Raw genomic sequence first — 23,116 nt, 5'->3', positions numbered from 1 at the left:
GATAGTTTGCCCTGGGCTCCAGTATCCCCATCTGAATCTGAGTAGCATGAGCAGGTGGAGAAACTCACTGTTTCACCCAAATGCTCCCAATCTACATGCATTAGGAGGTTTCTGCTCATCAGCACCCCCCCCCGTCCTGAATGGGCAGGAAGGTGGGGGCATTTGGCCCCCCACCCCTCAAAGCCCTTCAGGTCAGGGGGCTGAGAACAAGCAACCCTCCCACCCAAGGGAAGGAACCTTAGAAACATTTACACCTTCTGATACTGAGCAGAGTTTCAAAAAGAGTTTGCGGAGTGTGCCTGTGCATGAGCATGCGTGCATGCGAACACTGAACTTTTATATTTGTGTGCATTTATGTATAGCCCAACCCCTCCCATTCCTATCCCAGCACTTAGGGATAGGTGGGTGCAGGCTCATATCACACAATTGATTGGATAGCACCTTAACATTTTGAGCAAGGGCAGCCAATGTGATGCCCACTGGATGTGGGCGGTGCTGTGGTGTAAACCACTGAGCCTCTTGGGTTGGCTGATCAGCGGTTTGAATCCCCGTGATGGGGTGAGCTCCCATCGCTCTGTCCCTGCTCCTGCCAACCTAGCAGTTCGAAAGCACACCAGTGCAAGTAGATAAATAGGTACCGCTATGGAGGGAAGGTAAATGGCGTTTCTGTGCCCTCTGATTTCCGTCATGGTGTTCCTTTGCACCAGAAGAAGATGCTGGACTACACCTCCCATCATCCATCCTGACCATTTGTCACAGCTGGTAAATGTCGGTTCCTTATCTCCCCTTGCCTGGCCACCAACCTGGATGGCTTTAAAATAGGATTAGACATATTCATAGAAAGTAGTGCTCCCCAGGGGGTACTCAAGGGTACACAGTACCGACACCTCTTCTTGTTGTTAAAAAGTATGGCACTTACTGTAACAACTTCATTGTGAGTACCGGCACCTATTGCTCTAGGAAAAAAGCACTGATGGAGAGGGTGATTGATGGCTGCTAGTCATGATATGTTATACTCCAGACTATTATGTTATACTCCCTCTGCCCCTGAATAACCAGAAACAAGGGGAACAACAGCAGAGGAGGAGTGGTGTTGGCCCAATGTGCTGCTCTTGGGTTTCCCAGAAGTATCTGGTTGCACAAATTGAGTTGGTGGCCCTCCATCACTACATTTTCCTGGAGGAACATGCTCCCTACTTTAACTGTGCTTCTCTATCATTCTCCGCTCCACATTTTTCTAAACTCAAAAGCAATGTTGCAGCCTTTCCTTCGCATCCTGTCTCTGTTTCATGGGGTGCTGGTCCCTTGCCACCTCCTCACTGAGGAGCTGCGTGGGCAGAAACTGACCTCCTCCTCATGAAATTTCCTTCCTGGAAATGGACTTAATCTTTCAATTGCACCCAGCTTCCCTTTTCCATTAACAGCAGACACATTTGCCACTATGGTATCATCTCCTCAATTCTGGAGATGGAAATTACATAATCACAGATTACCGAGTTCATGGAAACTCGTCTTTATGAAACTGAATCAACCCCAGTAAACAAAAGAAAAGGAAAAGGAAACCAGCTTATGAAGGTCGAAAGCAAGGAGGGTTACAATGAAGGTTTCAGAGCAGAGGCTTCAAAAGACTTTTCTCCATGGACCACTTGAAGATTGCAGAGGGCATTACAAGCTGTCATGGCGATTGCAGCGCTCGGTACTAGATGCTTTCTTGTGTTTTATTTAATTTTATTTTTGCTGATTCATCCTGTAGTTTTGTTGTCCACACCCAAATATTTTATTGTTTTTATTTATGCTAGAAGCAACCATCAATATTCAACAGTTCCCACCCCACAGAAGGATCAGGTGCCTATTTAATTACACTTACCTTTTTTTAAAAAAACAACAACAATAAACCTGAAATGACTTTAAAGATATCATTCCACAAGTTGCTATATGTTCTCAGAGGCCTTTAACCGTATTAAACTATGGAACTCACTTCCACCAGAGGTGGTCATGGCCACCAGCTTGGATGGCTTTAAAAGAGGATTAGACAAATTCATGGAGGAGGAGAGGGCTATAGATGGCTACTAGATGTATATATGCTGAATATATCCTTCTGAATACCAGTAGATGGAAACCACAGGCAGGAAGAGTTGCTTTTGTGCTTGAAACCTGCTTTCTGGTTTCCCTCAAACATTCCGAGAGATCAGGATGCTGGACTCGATTGGCCACTGGCCTGATCCTGCAAGCTGTTCTTATGTTCTTGCATGAGAGTAACACCAAGTCTCCCCACCTGTGATTCCCAGCACCTGGTATTCAAAGACATTCTGCTCTGATTGGGGAGACACAAACATCTACTAGCCCTTGTGACTAGTAGCCATAGCTAACATCCCCACCCCACCGCCAGGAATTTGTCCGCTGCCAGTGTAGAGAGGGCCAAAAGAATGGACACAGGAGACTGATACAGTATTAGGTTGAATTAGGCCACAACTTTATTGATTACAGGGAAGAGTCAGTTTGTGAAAGTGTTGGGCATGTATACAATCCTCTGCAGTGCAGAAACCACAGCTAAGGAATATTTTCCGTGCACAAACTGTTGCACTTGTATTACCCTGCTCAGCATTTTTCTAAACGCAAAAGCCCCAAGTGTTGCATCCTGCCTCTATATCGTGGGATGTGGGTTGCTTGCCATCCCCCAGTGTGGGGCTGTTTGTGTGGAAACTGCTGGCCTTCTCATGAAAGGTTCTTCCTGTGAAATGTGCCTCATCCTACATCAGCCTCCTTCAATTGCTGCATCTTTTGATTGTGCCCAACTTCCCCTTTCTGCTACCCATGAAATGATTTGCCCCCATGACATCATCTTCTCGGTTCTGGAGAAGCTTTGTGTGTGTCCTCTCTGTGCCACACCTTGTGACTTCATCCAAAATCCTGTATAAGAAGAGACCTGGAGGAGCATTAGGTACTGAGCAGCTGAGAAAGCCTTTTGGTCTGTCCTCAAATCTGCTCCTCATCACTAGACAACATGAAGATCTCTCTGGCTGCCATAACTGCTCTCCTTGCTGTGGTCTTTTTCTCTCTGGCCACTGCTGCCCCAGGTAAGTCAATTCAACTCCTTATCTCTCCATGTGATTCTCCTAGGAGATTTGGGACACTCACAGGGGCTTGTGGTGACTTTTCTTGGTCCTTGAGGGGCTTGGGGGTGCTCTAAAATGAGGCACACTTAGTGGGTGCAGTACAGGAGTTTGTTCTTTTGAGATAAAGCACTTTGAAATGAGGAGACATGGTGAGGGGCATCAGTCTCTTCATCTAAAAAGAATTAAAAAGTTTCATGGAGAGCAATGTCTGCTGTGACCCTCTTCAGCTGACCTGGAAACCTACTGGAGTTGTCAGTTCTTGTTCCATGGCATTGATTTACCTGGGGTTGGACATTAGCTGGAATAAGGACATAAGAATGCAAGAAGAGCCATGCAGTCCAGAACCGTGTTCTCGCAGTGGCCAACCAGATGCCACAATGGGAAACCCACAAAAGCAACTCTTCCCTCCTGTGGTTTCTAGCAACTGATTACTGCCTCCAACTGCAGAGGCAGATCATAGCCACCCTGGCTATTAGCCATCAATTGCCCTGTCCTCCATGGAGTCATCTAACCCTCTTTTAAAGCCCTACAAGTTGGTGGGCATCACTAGGGTGGGCCATCTCAGGGATGTGCCAACCAGTTTGTTGGAGAGGTGGCCCAGTGCCGTGCTTAATGGGGAGCTGTTTTTGGTTGAACACGCCCCCTTGATGCAATGCATTAACCCAAGATGGAAACATCTTAGATAGTGGGAAAGAAAAGACATAGACACATCCATGCAGCAGGTGGAGGGGGGAGGAAAAGGAAGTTGTTCCAACAATATTTATAACAGTATTTATATTTGCATTTATAGCAGTAGGTTCTGTTGTCACCCACCCCAGGACCTTATAGGGATAGGGTAAGACATCTTAGAAATGAAATGAATAAGTTTGAGGAATGACAGCTACATGGAACCCACATGTCAGGAGGGCCATGCTTCTTTCCCTCTCCCCCCCCCCCATGGCATCCCTATGAGATCCTGTTCTTTTCACTGGGGCTTCATCAGGAGAACTTCCTTGGAAATTGTGCCCCGTTGTGCAGAATTGGACAAAATAACAGGAAGGATTCGAAACCTGTGGGACCAGAGATTTACAGAAGATTGGAAGAAGTATATGAATTATTTGAAGAGCGACTGTAATCAACAAATTACACTAGTAGGACTACAAGAAGTTTTGTAAGGAGAAATATACGAAATGTTACAAAGTAGAAAAAGATGGAGATATTGGTTATGAGTTTGAAATGTAATAGGGAAGATAAGAAATGTATACTGAGAGGTTAGATTGGAAAATTTTCAGACAGGATTGATGGAAGTCAAAAATTTGAATAAGATGTAAAAGTATGTTTAATTACTGTTGAAAATGATATGTTAAAAAACTAATTAAAAATTATATATATATATAATTTATATATATAATATATATATATATAATATATATAATCATATATATATATATGAATGAAATTGTGCACCATCAAGCCCAGACCCATCTGTGGGCAAGTGTGGCCCCTGTATCTCGTGGTTGGGTTGCCCATGACAGCTTTTCAATAGAAGTGGGGAACTTTTTTCAGACCGAGAGCCACATTCCCTTCTTGGGGGCTTCACATACCCAGAGGTAGTGAGTATGGCCAGAAGGAAAGTGGGGAGGAGAGGAAGCACGGAATGTGCCTCTCAGATTCGCACAGCAAAATATATCCCAGCCACACACAGAAAACCAGGGTTTCCCCCTACACACACCTCCAGTCTCCAATTCTCTTCGCCTTCCTCCATCCTGGCACAGGTCCAGGGAGAATTCTGAGGGCCACATACTCACGACAGGCCACATTCAGAAGGAGGTGCCTAACTGCTGCTATTAAATATAAGGGATAGAGAAAGGAAGAGGATTGCAGTCCAGTTTAGTGGATGATGGTGCCTCTGGTGATAGCTACTTTGCATTTAATACATTTACTAATTTTAGTCAACAAATCACAGTACCTGGGTTTGATGGGCTCAGGGGTGCTCCAGAATGAGGCACCTTGAGAGAGTCTGTGTAGCACATCAGTTAAACGCAAGACTTGTTTTGTTTTCAGCATAATGTAAATTGGGTATAGACAGGATAAAGGGCACCACACTTTTTATTAAAAGGAATTTTAAAAGCAACACTTTATTCAGAGAAATGTGTGGCAGTGATCTTGTCTAGTAGACTTCAAAGGCTATCAGAGCTGGCTATACTTGCTTCTTGGCCTTGATAGGCCAAGGGCACTCGAGGAAGATGGAGAACAGGGACTGGTAAAGGGAGGAGAGCATGATCTGGGGAGAGTTCTGAGGGCCAGAGGGAGAGCCCTGAAGGGCCACATTCAGCCATTCAGTCCCCCACTCCTGCTTTTAAATGCATGAGCCTCTATGGACAGGTAAGATGGGGGTAACCCTCCGGTCAACTGGATGATGGTGTCTCTGGTGATAGCCCTTGGTTTTTAATGAATTTAGGAAATAAATAACAATACCTGCTTTCCCCACCTCTTATAGCTGAGGCAGAAGCAACTCCCTGCTGCACACAGAATTCCAAGAAGGCATTCCCAAAGGCTAGGGTGAAGGATTATTTCTACACCAGCAGCAGATGTTCTCTGCCTTCCACAGTGTAAGTTTCAGAGGCTGGGCAAGAGCCCAAAGAACAGTGGGTGAACGTGGTTCAAAGGATGAAGGGTGAAAGATGATGAAGACAAAAGGTTCCAGCATTTGTGGGGGCTATTTTGAGTTTGGGGGAGACACTAAAAAAATCATGAGTAGGTCTGAGAGATACAGAGGAATTGTCACCAGGGAGCCAAGATGGGTTGTGTTTTCCCACTAGGGATGGTAACAACTCTCCAATTCAGCTTCTGAGTCTTAAGTTCAGGTCAGTCAATTTTTCAGAGGTATGCATACCTCTGAAAAATTGACTGACCTGAACTTAAGACTATATATATATATATATATTGCATGGAAATTTGTAGACAAACGTTGCATATTACTCATAATCCATGCATTTATGCCAGCAATAGATTGCACTTTTCTACATTATCACCATTAACACAGACATATTTGTGTGTATGGTTTGGTGGGAGGACTGGATTGCAAAATTCAGAGTAGTGCACATTTTGAAGGAGAGGTGCAATTCAGTGGTTTTGGTTGGGAATTTGGTGGGGCTCTTATTACACTGTGAATAGGAGAGATTTCTCCCTCCTTTGTACTCCCTGTCAAGGGTGGGCTTGGGGCCTTTTAACGTGGGAGGCACGTTTCTCTGCCTGTTTCTCCAGATTCAAGAGAAGATGGGTCCTCACACAAACGGAGAATTCAAAGAGCATACTCAGTGACACATTAATGATGTCTGTTTCTTTCCCTGACAGGTTTATATTCGATAGTGGGAGGTCAGCCTGTGCTGACTCAAATGCTCAGTGGGCCAAGGATCTTGTGTCATATCTAGACAGTGCTATGAATACCACAGCCATTCCTGCCACTACCACCAGCGCATAGACCTCATGAGGAAAACGCAGCCTAATCTCAGCAAGCCCTTTGCCACTTCAATGGGCCTCCTCTCTCTCTTTCCCCACCTCGAATTCTGGCCCCTCCATGGCTGAACAGACTTTTCATCCAATGGATTCTCTGCCCATCAAGCAGACAACCTGCCTTCTGGGAAAGGCTCTCCCAGAAAGTGGTCCCTGAAGTCAGCAAGTGCCCCTTTCTTAGCTGCTGGAATGATATAATTTACACTATTTGAGGGTTCTTTTGTTCACATAAAAAAACATCTATTTCCAAGCAGCTTTTCCAAACCTGGATCAAGTTCATCCATTTTGTCAAATTGTTTTTAGCTTCAATTGGCCTTTGAATAAAAGCACAATTAATTGTCCTTGTTTTGAATTCCATTGTGGTTTCATCTTACTTGGTGGGGTCATGCAAACAGCTATTCTGAATTATGCTTTTTGGAGGGGAGGGGAGGGGAGGGGATGTTGGGTATGAGGTTAATGGAGCCAAGGGGACAGAGGCCCCAAACGGGCTGGGAACCAGTGAGTCCGTGTCCTCACTGTGGAAGTGTAGGGCAGACCTCTATTCTCAAACACACATTTTCAGGAAGGAGGGAGCCTGGAAAAGTGAGGCCAGCAGCCCTGACAATAAATGAGGTTCTAACCAGGTGCTGAGTCAGGCCAATGGCTCATCTATCCTAGCATCCTGTTCTCACAGTGGCCAACCAGATGCCCCCAAGAGGAAACCCACAAGGAGGACCTGAGCACAAGAGCAACTTTCTCCTCCATTCATTTTCTCAATCATCTTTGGCAGCCATCACAGCCTCCCATGGGGAAGAGCTCCATAGATTAATACTGCCTGGAGGATTTCTTTACTGATATTCTAACAAGAATCTTTGTCTCTAAGATTGGACTGGAAAGTCCTTCTGGACTGTGATGCATTGTGGTTTATTCCCCCCCCCCATTTTGTTATGTTTGCACTTTTTTGTAATAAATCAATAAATTTTAAAAACCACCACCACCACCAATAGCCATCATGGCTGGTAGCCATAGCCCTGGGATGTAATCCATTGGAACAGTCAAGTACAACATTCCATATTTCCCTAGAGTGGGCACAGGCAGGGGGATGTTACTCCAGTCAGTGTAACTCCCTCTTCCACCAGTCTGGAGCATCCTCTCCCTGCATGTGATCTGGGAGATGGACATGGCCATGGCTGACTCCATAAAAGAGCTGAGTCACACAGCCATTTTCTCTCTCTTGCTATCTCTGGCTTGTTGCTCTCTTGCTGCCATGCTGCTTTCCTGCAGCCATTTTGTTCTCTTAATGTAATTTTGCTGTCTGCTGGCTCTCAGCCAGCAGCACCTGAGCTCAATCTCCATATGAGATGAACTCACAGTTTGTCATGTAACTACTAGTTGACACCTGCCTTTCAGGGATCAAATCGTGAACTGAAATGTGAGTAAACTTCTGGTTACTTTGTGCCTTTATTCTTTTAAGAGGGATAAAAGGGGCACCAGGAATAATCCATTTGGGCTAACCAGATTGGGTTAATTAACCAAAGAGATTCAAACGAATCTGCAAACTAGCTTCCTGCTATATTGAGGGGAATCTGCTCTGCTTCATCACTCACTAGGGTGAGTGAAGGAAGGGTAATACTTATTCAATATATCCTTTCCTATATCCTCAACATTCCCACAAGAGAAGCAGATCATACCTTGACACACACACAGTCTGACAACAAAGAACTGCAAACCAGCAAGAGCCACACAGTCCTGAGTGAGAAGGTAGAGTGGTTTTATTTGATCCATGTGCTGAGAGGGTTGCAGAAATTCAGCAGGAAGGACAGAGAGTGAGAAAAGGACCCTTTCCAAATACAGATACCAAAAAGGCAGAGAAGGTGTTCATTTGACACGACTCCATTTGTCAGAGGATTATTTTTTATATATATAATAGAAAAACACACAATTCCACACCAAAATGTACACTGCTTGTGGGGGGAGGACATGAGTCTTTATCCCCTCCTCCCGTTTTGATTGTCCATGTAAGAAATTCAGAGTTGTACATAGATGCAGACTGTAAGACTTCAAAACGCCCCCTGAAACCCTCCTGTCTCTTTGCACAAAGAAGACACCCAGGACTTCACATCTGTGGCAGGACAAGAAGAGCCTTGCCACTCCAAGACCACCATTCCTTGGCACACCAGCTCTTGAAAGCATTGGAGGGGCCATAATCTTCTGGTGCTTGCAACTTCATCACCCAGCCTGAGTTTTATCAAGAACTACAGCTGTGTTTGACTGTCCAGACTGGTTTCCATTTGCTTAGGTGATCTCACGCCTCTGCCTTTCATGGCAGAAGTTCAATAGGCATAGAGGGAACTTCTCTATGGTCATCAACTGTGTCCTAAGAGGCTGCTGATGCTGCATTTTGCAACCCAAAGTTCAAGCAGTTCAGAGTTTGAAATGCGGTCCTTTGAGATAATCACTGGACAATCTGTCCCCAGCTCCACGCTCAGGGTTGGGATTTGAAGGAGACACCACTGCAGTGTTGCTGCAGGGGGTTGCACCAGATGACTTCTAACTCAGCAATCCTAGGATTCCAGCCAGTCTGAAACTGGTTCAGGGATGCTGCTTTCCCACTGGAGCAATTATTAGTCAAAAACTTTCACAGAAACACAACCCTACCCCTGGAGTTTTTCAGCCTGGAGCACTAAAAGCTTTGAAATGAGTCTGCAGTACCTTCCAAGTTACGAGACCACCACTGACTCATGCCAAATCATGGTATCACATCAGTAGGAGAGATTTTTTAAAAAGAGGAAGCTGAAAGTGTTTTGGGTGGCCTTGCTTTCTAAGACTTTTGAAACAAACTCCACAGGGAGAAGGTTCAGGATGGTGCTGAGGAGGGAAGCCCAGCTCTCTCACCCCTCAGGACCAGCAGACCTAACCATCGCCTGAGCGCCTCTTGAGAATGAAAGCTCAAGATCTGGGTGATGAGTACAAGTCCCCCTCCCCACTTTCTTTCTGACAGGACAGCAAACGAAACAGACCAAGTGCGAAAATGTGAACCTGTGCTGTGCAACGTCAGCAGTGAAAGTCGTGCAAAAGGCCCCCATGGGATAATATACACTGCACACACAGGGCACGCCATTTGGCACCCCATCCCGTTCCCCTATGTAAATATTTCTCTCTTTCCACACCTTGACTTAGTGAAACTGGGCTACTCAGCTGCCATGGAGCTCCCCTACCCCCCAAAAAGCCATGGGTTTGCACCCAAGAGCTGGGAAAGAGAATGTGAGTGTGTTGGGTATGGTGTGTGTTGGCGGCGTTGGCGTGTATGGTTGTGGTGTGTGTGTGTGTTTAGACCTGGAAGCGCAGGTGTGAGCAAGTCCTTGCCTTTTCTATTTGAAATCCACACTGAACACTGAACAGGTGACACATGCACTTCCCACCCACCCCTTTCACTTGGAAACACTTGCCACAACCGACCACGTTCCACAAGACACAACGGCAGCGCACACAATTTCGACACACGCACACAGGGTGGCAGCAGCACTGAGGGGTGCTTTGGAGATCCCAATGAGGGTGAAGGAGAGGAGAAGAAGAAGAAGGGGCACATTAACACACTCCTAACGCTATTTGGTTCATCAAATGGACTGCTCCAGTGTGGGGTTTATTGTCCCCAAAACCACAAGCCACAAACACGCCCAACCGTGTGGCAGGAGAAAGCAGGTGCCACAACTGGGGAAAAGCCAGGCACCCCTTCAAGCAGCATATGCCACCTTTGCCTTCTTCTTATCCCAGGAATTTTCCTTCCGTAAATGTTTTCGGAGAGAAACGACATTTGCCTCCTTCTTTGCTGATGTCCCTGTCTGTTTTCCGCCTCTTTAGCAACATGGAAATCTGAGGCCGGCTATATCAATGGGCCACTGGAACGGAAAAGACCTTTCAGGCACTTCAGAGAGTCTCTCTGCAAAGCTGCCTGCTGACCACCTCTGTGCTTGGATGGGTTCCCTTCCATCCCCGAGAGAGAGTTGTCTCCACTGTCGGTGCAGCCACGGGGCTTGGAAACCAACCTGCACTTTTTTATTTGAAAAGCAGGTTTAGGTGCTACCTGGGGTTCCCCCCCCCCCTGCTCTGTGGTATGAGCCAGACCCCTTATTGCACACTTCAAAATGTAGTATACATGTACAGCTCATTTGCCCGCCCAATGCACCAACTTCCAGAGACCGCAGCAGGCATGCCCCATTTTCTCTGCTCTCCACATTTCATCAGCAGATACACAAATAGGGGAGCACGCAGGGGTGTCCCTTTGGAAGACAGACACCATTGCAGCTTGGGGGAGCCCCCCGGCCATTCCCCGCCCAATTTGGACCCCAGAGCTGCCCAGGCGGCTCTCAAAGCGCCGGAACCCAACACGCTCATCACAGGACGCAGGAGCCACGACGGCACCCTCCCCGATGCCCGCTATGGGGCGGACTCAAACTTGGGGATCCCCCCTCTGCCCCACGCAATGGGGGGCAGGGGCCGGTCATGGTCCTTGTCTGACTCGGGCTGGCTCTGGGCTCGTTCCGGCTTGGGGGTCAGGGAAGGCGGGTCGGGCTGCTGAACGGAGAGAGTCCTCCGGAGGTGGTTCCGCTTGCGCAGGAAGTCCGGCTGCGAGTGGAGGCCAAAGCTGCCCTTGCGCAGGATCATGCGTGAGTTGTTCTTCTTGGGGCGGGAGCGCAGGCTGGACTCCAGCGAGGCCAGGTGGGCTGCGTAGCCTTCGCTCAGGAACTGGAAGGAAGAGGAAACAGAGAAGGACAGAAATCGGCAGCATTGAAGGCAGTTGGACTAGGCCCTTGGGGTACCTTCCAATTCTACAATTCTATGATGATTCGGGGGGGCAGAGGGGACTGGCTAGAGGGGCTGGGAGTTGGGGGCACTGTTATACAGTGATTCCGCTCCTTACCCCTGGGCCATGTCCAGAAAGTGGTGGTGGGGGATGAGTGTTCAGACCCCATGGCTCTCACTTGTGGGGTGCCTCAGGGTTCTGTCCTCTCCCCCATGCTTTTTGACATTTACATGAAGCCCCTGGGAGAGATCATCAGGGGGTTTGGGTTGGGTGTTCATCAGTATGTAGATGATACCCAGCTCTACATCTCTTTTAAATCAGAACCAGTGAAGACGGTGAAGGTCCTGTGTGAGTGCCTGGAGGCGGTCAGAGTGGCTAACGGATTGAGGCTGAATCCGGACAAAACAGAAGTACTGTTTGGGGGGGGACAGGGGGCAGGCAGGTATGGAAGACTCCCTGGTCCTGAATGGAGCAAGGACCAGGTGCACAGCCTTGGAGTCATTTTGGACTCACAGCTGTCCATGGAGGCGCAGGTCAATTCTGTGTCAGGGCAGCTGTCTACCAGCTCCATCTAGTATGCAGGCTGAGACCCTACCTGCCAGCGGAATGTCTCTCCAGAGTGGTGCATGCTCTAGTTATCTCCCGCTTGGACTACTGCAACGCGCTCTATGTGGGGCTACCTTTGAAGGTGACCTGGAAACTACAACTAATCCAGAATGCGGCAGCTAGACTGGTGACTGGGAGTGGTCACAGAGACCACATAACACTTGTCCTGAAAGACCTGCATTGGCTCCCAGTACACTTCCAAGCACAATTCAAAGTATTGGTGCTGACCTTTAAAGCCCTAAACAGCCTCAGCCCAGTATACCTGAAGGAGCGTCTCCACCCCCATTATTCTGCCCGGACACTGAGGTCCAGCTCTGAGGGCCTTCTGGTGGTTTCCTCACTGTGAGAAGTGGGGTTACAGGGAACCAGGCAGAGGGCCTTCTCGGCAGTGGCACCCGCCCTGTGGAACACCCTCCCATCATATGTCAAGGAAATAAACAACTATCTGACTTTTAGAAGACATCTCAAGGCTGCCCTGTTTAGGGGAGTTTTTAATTTTTGATGTTTTATTCTGTTTTTAATCTGTTGGGAGCTGCCCAGAGTGGCTGGGGAAACTAGCCAGATGGGCGGGCTATAAATAATAAATTGTTATTGTTATTGTTACAAGAATGTGAGGACTGAGGTGCTGTTTCCTGAAGTCCAAACCACCCAGGGAAAGGGAACAGAAGCCCATTCACAACCGTCCTTTTCACCCTTTGGACCTGTCCCTTGCAAAGAGTCAACTTTCACATGCACTCAGTCAGTAACTAGAGAGGCAAACGCAGAAAAGTAGGGTCTCACCCTTCCTCAAAGCCATGCCGCCTTCTAAGATTATACAATAATCTTACAGTTATACAACAACAATAACAAATAGGGCTGCAGTGCAGTTAAAGCAGATTGATTATGATTCCTGCAATACAGGAGGTTGAACTAGATGCCTCTAGGGACCCCATCCAACTCCTTGATTCTTTGATTCTGTGAGATTCCCTTGCCTTGCCTTTCAGCTAGATTGGTACCACCCCCTGGGGGGCAGCAAGATTCCCTAGGGGGGTGGCTAAGAGGCAAGCAGATAGTAGAGGGGCACTGGATCAATTTCATCCAGTTTGCTTACTCCATTAAACTAAACAGTTTCATTTCGATTTTGAATAAACGTGCAATTAATTCTTATTGCTTTGAGTTGTATGCTGCCTTATTACTTTGCTCGGTGGGTTGCACAAACTGCTGTCCTGAAAAATACTTTTTATGGGGTTTTGAATAAATGTGCAATGAAGGGCAACTGTTTTGAATTTTATTGGGGTACTCACCCTGGTCAGTCACCAAAATTGACTCATTCATTCATTGGGTTATTTATCGTCCTTAGCGGATCATGTGAAGCGATATTGTGAATGATGCTTTTATATACATATAGCACAGGGAGCACTAGGGATGAACTGATGGAACCAAAGGGGTGGTGGCCCCTAAAGGTTCTGGGACCACTGCTCTAAACAAAGAAATAACAAAGTCACCTGACACTGAGCCTGATATTTCTTTGCTGGCCGTCCAACGATGTAGATCTGGGAGGGGGAGAGACCCAGGACGTTGTAAACAGAGATGTCTTTCATGGAGCCATAGGCAGCACAGATCTTGATGTGGCACTAGGAGAGGATGGAGAAATGACAAAGCTTTAGCCCCTTTTCATCACATTTTGGCTGGTTGCCTCTTCGACTCACTTATTTCAGGCCTTGAAGCACCAACCCAAGAGGGATTCCAGTTTGCTGCTAAGGTCACGCTCTCAGTACTCTCTCCAGGGACAGAAGGGGTATACAAGAGACAAATTTGTGGAGGAGAGGGATACCAATGGCTGCTAGCCATGCTATGCTCTACCTCCGCAGCTGGAAGGAGCAATGCTTTTGAATATGACGGGAGGGGAGAGGGCTCTTGGGCTCGGATCCTGCTTACTGGTTTCCTGCAAGCATCTGATTGTCCACTGTGAGATGCTGGACTAGATGGGCTGCTGGCCTGATCCAGCAAGCTCTTCATATGTTCTTATGTTCCTAATGTCCAAAATTTGCCCCTGCAGGCAGTTTGAAGCATCAGGAGATATTCATCCGAGCCAATGCTGGCGCCAACTGCACCGGAAGGTCAGTGCCCAGTCGGCTAAGCCCTCCACCCCAAGCCAAACTAAGGATGGGTGTGGATTTGATCTGAACTTCCTGAAACAATTTTGCAAACTGAAACAAAACTCTCACTTCTCTGAATTTTGGAGTGAAGTTATCCAACGACAAAAATGTGCCCCAAAATGCATATACTTGTGGGTCAGTAAATGTGTCTATTTAAAAAATAAAAATAAATAATGCATTATATCAAGGGGGATTGCTTGAATATATCTATATATGCTGCAGATATATAGTTATTGTTTGTTTGGTTGGTTTGTTGGTTATTGCATTTGTACCCCCCACCCCACCCTCCATTCCCAAAACCCTCAAGGGGGGAAGTCCCCACCCATCTGTCAGCTACCTCTTGCACCAGGTTGCGGAGGAAGATGGTCTTCTGCCTCAAGGGGTCATGGACCAGCCCATCCGAGAAGAAGATCATCCCTTGGGGAAAGTTGTGCTGAGAGAGCCAGGAGACGACCCGCTGCTTCTGCATGTCTGGGCGCCCTGTGATGTAGATGATCAGGTAGCCCAGGTCTTGCCAGTGTCTGCAGTATGCAGGGGACACACACACACACACACACACACACAGAGAGAGAGAGAGAGAGAGAGAGAGAGAGAGAGAAGGCGCTCAAATCACAGAGTGCTCATTTTGTAGAGCTGGAAAAGGTTCAGGAAAGGGCAACCCAAATGAAAAAGTGGGGGGTGGAACGACTCCCCTATCAAGAAAGGTTGTGGCATTTGGACTTTTCAGTTTGGAGGGAAATTATGCAAGGCATGGAGCAAGAGGGTAGGGGAAAGTTTTCCTCCTTTTCTTGTTACGCTAGAAATTGGGGGTGTCCAATGAACACTGGGAGATTTGGGACAGATAAAAGAAAGTCCTCCTTCACACAGCACAAAGTTAAACTATGGAACTCTCTCCCACAGGAAGCAGTGATGGCCACCAACTTGGATGGCTTTAAAAGACGATCAGACAAATTCATGGAGGAGGCTATCAATGGCTAGTAGCCATGATGGTTATGTTCTGCCTCCACAGCTGGAGGCAGCAATGATTCTGAATTCCAGTTGTTGGAAACCGAGAGGTGGGGAGGGGGCTCTTGTGCTCGGCTCTTGCTTGATGGTTTCCCACAGGCCTCTGGGTGGCTACTGGAAGAAAAGGATGCTGGACTGGGGTGGGTCATTGGCCTGATCCATTGGCCCGTTCTCATGATCCAGCCTCTAGGGGTTCCCAAGGTCAACTGAGCCTCCACCTGGCCTGAGTATGAATTAATTCTGTCCACAGAATCATTTGCTGGGAGCCCCTCACCTGACGACGTCGACTGCGCCGGCCCGAACTTTGGGGTCGCTGCCCATGATGGAGACGCTGGCTGCGAAGGACCCATCGATGCTGAAAACCACACACTCCATTCCCCGGGGGAGGACAGTGAGGTAGCTGACGGCTGTGCTCTGGTCGCCCCTGGAGGGGGCAAAAAGCAAGTACCATGTTCTCTCCAACCGCTGAGCATTTTGGGGGATTCTGCGCCACCCCACCCCCTCACCATGGCACACAGACACCCTTCCCAGAACCTCCCAAGGCCTGGGCCTTACCTGACCACCATCTTGATGGGGTAGACACCCACTGCCAGCCTTTTCTCTTTAGGGAAGTTGTAGGAGACCCTCCCGCTGCTGTTGGTGATCTCCGTGTCAAAGTAGACCCAGCGCCCAGAAGAGGGCTCTGTCATAATGAAGATGTCAACCTGGAGGAGGAAGAGAACACCTGAATGCACTTCCTGTTATCCAGTCAAAGAGCAGGAGCACATAAGAACGAAAGATGAACCTTGGTGGGTCACGATGATGGCCCATCTGGTCCAGTGCTCACAGGGGCCAAATGCCCCTAACAGACTAGGAATGTAGATAGATTGCCTCTGGGCCTGGAGGCTCCAGAAGAAGGTAAAAAAACAGCTTCTATCCATGGGCTGCTGAATGAAAAGATAACAACAAGGCGACTGACTTTCGGATTTGGTGGGTGTGCGTCAGTAAACAAGGGGAATTAAGACTAAGAGAGATGAGTGGGGGGTGCTCGTGTAATCTCACTGTATACAAGTTGTACAAGTGACAATAAAGTATTTCAAATTTCAATTTCAGAGCATCAGACGATCCTTGCTGGATGTTGTGGTACAGTGGCAACAGAGCCACAGATGTTCCTCCTGAGACCCGCCCCCCACACTCCCCAGCAGTTGTTCTCTGTTGGGGCACCACCAGGTCTGTGTCACAAGCACCCTACAACCAGGTATTTTTTTTTTTAAATACATTTTTATTCAAGTTATATAAAGACAAGTAAAAATAAACAAATACAACAAATACAACAACAACAAAAAATACAACAGTGTTCTCTTCCCTAAATTATACAACGTAAAAAACCATAATAAAAAATCACAACCAGGTATTTTTGGAGTACAACTCCCAGAAGCCCCAGACTGCAGTGGAAGAGGAGAGACGTTAGTGCCAAGCAGGCTGTGATATTGGTGCGTTATACGTTGGGCTGTCTCTGAAGATGGTTCGGAAACTTCAGCTGGTGCAGAATTCAGTGGCCAGGTGGCCACCAGAGCAAGACGGTTTGAGCATATTACACCGATCCTGGTCCGACTGCACTGGCTACCAATTAGTTTCCGGGCCCAATTCAAAGTGCTCATTTTGCAACCAGACTGGGAAAGGTTGTGGACAACTGGGCTGAAATTCACTGCATGTAATGCTTTGAAAGAAAATGTTATGAAAATGATATATAGATGGTACATGACCCCAGTCAAACTCGCAAAAATATACCATTTGTCCGATAATAAATGCTGGAAATGTAAAGTAAGCGAAGGAACGTTTTTTCACCTCTGGTGGACTTGCCCTAGAGTGAAGGCTTTCTGGGAAATGATATATAATGAGCTGAAAAAGGTATTTAAGTATACCTTCCCTAAGAAACCAGAGGCCTTCCTCCTGGGTATTGTCGGCCAGAGAGTGTTAAAGAAGGACCGAACATTTTTCATGTATGCAACAAGGGCAGCAAGGATACTCGTCGCTAAGCACTGGAAAACCCAAGATCTACCCACTCTGGAAGAATGGCAGATGCAACTGATAGACTATATGGAACTGGCCGAGATGACCGGCAGAATCCGAGACCTGGGAGAGGAGATGGTTGAAGAAGACTGGAAGAAATTTAAGATCTATTTACAAAAATACTGCAAATTGTATGAATGTTAAGAAGGTTGCTAGATCATAAATAATTTGGCACCATTAACTTAGATGGAATTATGAAGATAAGTTAGATTTAAGAAAAGATAAATTTTTGGATAATTACTAGACTATACTAAACTCTTAGGATCTGAATAAAGGATATCTAAAATTAGAGAAACAACATGGGAAAACTAGATAAATAAGATTGGAAACAAGGTGATAAATTGCTGGCAAAATTTTATTGTGAGGAACGCAAGAGCAGGAGACGTGAGGGAGTCCAAAGATGTCAAGAAACTACGTTAAGATATATGTTATATTGTTTCTTTGTTGTGTATTGTATTCAAAAACTGTTAATAAATATTTATATATATATAAAAAAACAAAGTGCTCATTTTGACCTATAAACTGCTCAGGACAGCAATCCCTCAAGGACCACCTCTTTCCATATGAACCTACCCAGACCCTGAGATCATCTTCTGAGGCCCTCCTTTGTTGCCCCCTCCTCAAGAGGTCCAGAGGGTGGCAAACCGAGAACGGGGCCTTCTCTGCAGCAGGTCCCCATCTATGGAATGCTCTCCTCAGGGAAGTTTGCCTGGTGCCTTCATTATACACCTTTAGGTGCCAGGCAAAAACGTTCCTTCTTAACCAGACCTTTGGTTGATCTGATTTACACTCTACGCCCTTTTAAAATGTTTTATTGGGGGGGGGAGGCTATTGTTTTTTTAATATTTTTATTAGGTATTTTATGGTTTTATATCTTGATTTTGTTCTGTGAACTGCCCTGAGACCCCCAGGTTTAGGGCAGTATATAAATTCTAACAACAACAACAACAACAACAACAACAACAACAACAACAATAATAATTGGTGGGGAGGCAGCACCAGCTTCTTCCCCAATTTACTTCCCAGCTTTGAGTGCTGCAATTTTGCCCAGGTGAAGAGAGTGGCAAGGAGCAGGCAGATTTAAATGAGCCATTAAATCAAAGGGTTGCCACCCAGGAGCTGCCTCCCTTAGATTCTGCACTTCGGTGCAATACGGAACCTGCTAAAAATGCTAAAGATAGGCAGCCTTGCTGTTCCTCTGCCGTCCCACCAGTAAGAAGCCTCCCTCTGAGAATAAAGTCCCCTTCTGAAGTCTCTTTCACTGCATGGCTGACACACCCCTGTGTGTCCAATTAGCCTTAGCAGGAAGAATGAAGAACGGGGGGTGGGGGGCCTTACCTTTTCTCCCGTCAGGGCCACCATGTCAAGGGGGCCGTACATGAAGCGGCCAACCAGGGACTGGGGACCATCTTCGGCCGCAATGACGTCGTTCGATCGGTGGTTGGAAGTCACATTCTGAAAAGGAAAGAAATGCACTCCTGTTTTCTTTGTTGTAAGTTGCGGTGGGTACCGTATTTCTCTCTATGTGTGGGAAAGCAGCATAGAAATAAAATGAATGAATGAATGAATGAATGAAAAGGCACTCATCACCCTCAGTTTGACTTGGGTTCTCTTGCGCAGCCATTTCTCTCGGGGGTTCAAGGGACTGAGCATCGCCGGGTCCAAGCTGTTACTCTCCTTGACAGTGGTGGTTTCAAATCTCATCACCTGAAACGAAATGTGAGCATCTGAGAGGGAAGGCAGCCTTGGCAGCAGAAACGGCCAGGCAAGATGGCATCATTTTCTTTATAATAAGGGGTGGGATTGAACTAGGTTGTTGCGTGTGTGGAACAAGGAATTCCAAGGCGCCCTGATGGATTTATTTGTTTATTTATCCATTCTGTTTCATAAAATTCATACAATTCATAAAAAAGGGCTTTGCAAAAAAAATATAAAACAATTAAATTATGGATAATAAAAATGAACAACAATGATTTAAGACATTCAAAAAGTTAAAAAAGGGTTAAAACTCACACCAGCTTTTTAAACATTTCGGTAGATAGACTTGTCTAACCAAGAATGTTTTTAGCAGGCGCCCAAAAGAGCAAAGTGAAGGTCAAGAGGCAGGGAGTTCCGTAGGGGAGGTGCTGCCACACTAAAGGATCGATTGCTTATGAATGCAGCGTGGCACTTGTAAACAGTGCTAGTTTGGTCAATCAAACTGGTCGAGTGGTCATGAACTTGGTAAGCCAATCTTGCAGATAAACTGATCCCAAACTGTTAAATTATTCGTTTTTTATTACATTTATATTCCACCTGTTCCCCCCTTCCAGGTTCTATGGTTCTCCCATCCTCCATTTTACATCTGCCCCAAGGTAGAGGAGAAAAAGTGGCCCTCTCACCTGTCTGAGGATGAAGGCAACCACGTCTGTGGACTCCCAGTAGCTGGCGTGGAAGAGATGGGGGAGAGCCACTGTGGGGAAAGCCGTAAGGACGTCTGGGCAGTATAAGGCATAATCTATCCTCTTTGCCCCCCACCATTTAGATGTGACTGCAGGGAAACAAAGGAGGTCAGCATCAGCAAGACTGTGCCCCAAAGCTTCCTGTTTCTCACAAGATTCCCTGCACCCTAGATTCCCATTTTTTGTTCAACCAGAAACAGAGAGAGAGAGAGAGAGAGATCTCCTGCCTTAACCCCCAGAGGGCGGGACTCACTCTGGGTCACGCTAGCAGGTAGCAAGCTCTCCCTCGACCCAGAACTCTCGCTGTCGCTGCTGCCGGTGCTCCCTCGTCGCCCCTTCCCTAGAGTGGCGTTGGAAGGCTCAGAGACCCCTGCCAAGCAAAAGGACGGCAGCTTTGCAGAATTATCTTCAGCAAACAGGGCGCTGTGGCAGTGGAGGACATCCGCTGCAGGGGATGGAGAGAGAGAGAGAGATCAGGTGGCAGGAGGTGTTATTCCAGTCCATCTTTGTCCCCCCAGAAAACCATGTGCTCATGAGATGCCTTCCTTTGGCTGAGTATCTGGGGAAAGAGGGAGTCTTTTAGGCTACTATTTTGCCACTACAGTGGTACCTCTAGTTACGAACTGAATTCGTTCCGGAGGTCCGTTCTTAACCTGAAACTGTTCTTAACTGGAGGTGTGCTTTTGCTAATGGGGCCTCTTGCTGCCGCTGTGCCGCCAGCACACAATTTCCGTTCTCATCCTAAGGCAAGGTTCTCAACTCGAGGTAACTCTTCCAGGTTTGTGGAGTTTGTAACCTGAAGTGTTTGTAACTTGAGGTGTTTGTAACTCGAGGTACCACTGTATCTTATCTGATATTGCAGCCTTTTGCTATCTATCTATCTATCTATCTATCTATCTATCTATCTATCTATCTACCTACCTACCTACCTACCTACCTACCTACCTAATCTACAGTGATACCTTGGTTCTCGAACTTAATCCATTCCAGGAGTCTGTTCAACTCCCGAAACCATTTGAAAACCAAGGCATGGCTTCCAATTGGCTGCAGAAGCTTCTTGCACTCAAGCGGAAGCCGCGTCGGACGTTCAGCTTCCGAAAAACGTTTGCAAACCGGAACACTTCCAGGTTTGCGGTGTTCGGGAGCCAATTTGTTCAGCAACTAAGCCATTCGAGAACCAAGGTACCACTCTATCTATCTATCTATCTATCTATCTATCATCTATCTATTGTTTTAAGCTATTTTTGTAAGTCACCTTGTAGTAGGAAAGGCATGATTTTATTTCTTACACGAATATTGCGGCACGTGGCTACTGAGTGCCACCAGGGTATGCAAATGTCTCATTTAAGTCTACATAGAATCTTTATTCTCAATAATGATGGGACTCACAGGTAGAGAATCGTTTTTATTTTTAATGTTTCTAAAGGGAATCTTTGTATGAGGTTAATACTTTATTATCCTTTTGGAGATGCGCTCTATCTTTATACTTCTGCTCTTCTGGGCTTTGATGCTCTACATTTTTTTTATTCTTTATCCTCTTTCATTTGTTGTTATATTTGCACTTTTTGAGGTGAGAAACCAATAAAATTGGAAAACCAGAGAAATATGAGAAGTACCTAAGAGGTGGGACTTCCCATCTCCCAGTGGGTAACGCTGGTATCTCGGGACCGTAAATGGAGGCAGGAGGTGGAACTTGTTCTCCAGTAAGGGCTCAAGTCTGGAAGCGGAGGGGTCCGCAGAGTGGAAAAGGCTGTAGACCTGGCTGCAGGCGGGATGCACCTGGGAGGCTGGAAAGGGGGAGAGAGGAGCCCCAGAATCATCAGAAATTGCCCACAAAATGTCTTGAAGCAGGACAGAAACAGCTGCCAAGCTTGTCCCTACATTTCCAGAGAGGCTTCAGCGGAGGTGGGGGGCGGGGGCAGGATGGGGGTCAGCTTTGAGCTGTCAAATGGAGAAATGGGGCAGCCCAGTGGATTCTTGAATGAGCGGGTGCATCCCATAAACAGCAGGATTTGCTTTTTCCAGAATAATAATAATAATCCTCTCTGCATCTGCATCCTTCAACACAGAAACAATTAATTGCACATTCTTTCATTCAGAAAATAAATATATGTTCTAACATTGCAGCTAAAAGAAAAAATATGCTATACAGCAAAGAATATTTCATGAAAAGTATTTTTCACACATCTTACTAATGGAAATGTGAGGGTGAATGAAATTTAGAGCCTTTAGAGTGTTTGTATATTTAGATTATTTATCTGTGACTACTTACCAAAAAGCTGGAGAGCTCAGTCAGTAGAGCACGGGACTCTTAATCTCAGAGTTGTGGGTTCAAACCCAATGTTGGGCAAGAGATTCCTGCATTGCAGGGGGTTGATCTAGATGACCCTCATGGTCCCTTCCAACTCTACAATTCTATGATTCTATGCGCAAACCTTCACCTACCACAGATGTACAGTAACTAATTTATAAGAATCAATAGCTGTTACCGAAAATTGGCTATCTTGTGACAACTTGGCACTGTAAATACAAACAAATGTGACCAATGGGAGTAGCATTGAAAGCGCTAACTGCAGTAAATTTTTTTGAAGAAGTGTGGAAAGTGTTTTGTTCAAGGCTCTAAGGCTGATCAGTCATAAAGAAGTGATCGATGTGCTTGAAGGTAGCCACCTCCAGAGCCCCCCTACTGCCCCCTTGCTTCTTAGCACCCCTCCAAGTAATTCCCCCCAAGAAACTGGGCTCACCTTCCAGGCCAGGCAGGACCGTTCTCCTCATGGCAAGCACCAAACCAAGGGGGGAGCCGAAGAGAAAGAAATCGGAGACTTCAAAGTCAAAGCGTCCCAGGTTGACGTCCAGCAGGTTGGCAGAGGTCTCAGGAGGGAAATCAGCATCCTCACTCATCATTGTGGAGTGGATGCTGGAGAGGAGAGAAGGAGAGGGAGAGGAACATGGATGATGAACGTTGTCCAGACCCGATATGATCAAGGGTCTGGAAACCAAGCCTTATGAGGAACAGCTGAGGGAGCTGGGTATGTTTACCCTAGAGAAGAGGAGATGGAGAGGTGACATGATAGCCATCTTCAAATATCTGAAGGGCCGTCACATGAAATATCAAGCAAGCTTGTTTCCTGTTGCTCTGGGGTGGGGACAACAACGACCCAAACCAACGGATTTGAATGAGAAGAAAGTCAATCCCAACTTTAGGAAGAACATTCTGGCAGTAAGAGCTGTTCAGCCAGTGGATGGACTCCCTCAGAAGGTAGTGGACTCTCCTCTATCAGAGGCTTTTAAGCAGAGGTTGGATAACCACCTATCAAGGATTCGTCTGCTGCAATTCCTGGATTCCAGGAGGTCAGATTAGACAACCCTTGGTGTCCCATTCTACAATTCTGTACTCCCACTAACAGAATCATAGAATTGCAGAGTTGGTATGGACCCCAACAGCCATCTAGCTCAAGCCCCTGCAAAGTAGGGGGTCAG

At 46.7% G+C, this 23,116-nt stretch overlaps 1 protein-coding gene and 1 long non-coding RNA gene across 2 annotated transcripts in view; one reads left to right on the top strand and one right to left on the bottom strand.

Annotated features, from left to right (window-relative positions):
* Positions 1–2,932: 2,932 nt before the first annotated feature.
* On the top strand, positions 2,933–6,954 carry LOC310832724. The gene is made up of 3 exons (XR_014558367.1): positions 2,933–3,077; positions 5,596–5,707; positions 6,453–6,954. It is a non-coding gene; the product is annotated as an uncharacterized lncRNA (long non-coding RNA).
* A 1,390-nt stretch (positions 6,955–8,344) lies between these two features.
* Positions 8,345–23,116, bottom strand: part of PITPNM3 (PITPNM family member 3) — a 69,224-nt gene continuing 54,452 nt past the window's right edge. The window contains 11 exon segments of the mRNA XM_083714416.1: positions 8,345–11,336; positions 13,485–13,613; positions 14,476–14,659; positions 15,418–15,567; positions 15,699–15,847; positions 18,534–18,650; positions 18,786–18,902; positions 19,577–19,725; positions 19,890–20,081; positions 21,253–21,423; positions 22,381–22,553. Coding sequence (XP_083570542.1) covers positions 11,028–11,336; positions 13,485–13,613; positions 14,476–14,659; positions 15,418–15,567; positions 15,699–15,847; positions 18,534–18,650; positions 18,786–18,902; positions 19,577–19,725; positions 19,890–20,081; positions 21,253–21,423; positions 22,381–22,553 — 1,840 coding nt within the window. The 3' untranslated portion in view covers positions 8,345–11,027.

The sequence above is a fragment of the Podarcis gaigeae genome (assembly GCF_964106915.1).
Source record: "Podarcis gaigeae genome assembly, chromosome: 15".
Lineage (NCBI taxonomy): Eukaryota > Metazoa > Chordata > Lepidosauria > Squamata > Lacertidae > Podarcis > Podarcis gaigeae.
This window is presented reverse-complemented; position numbering and strand designations above follow the sequence as displayed.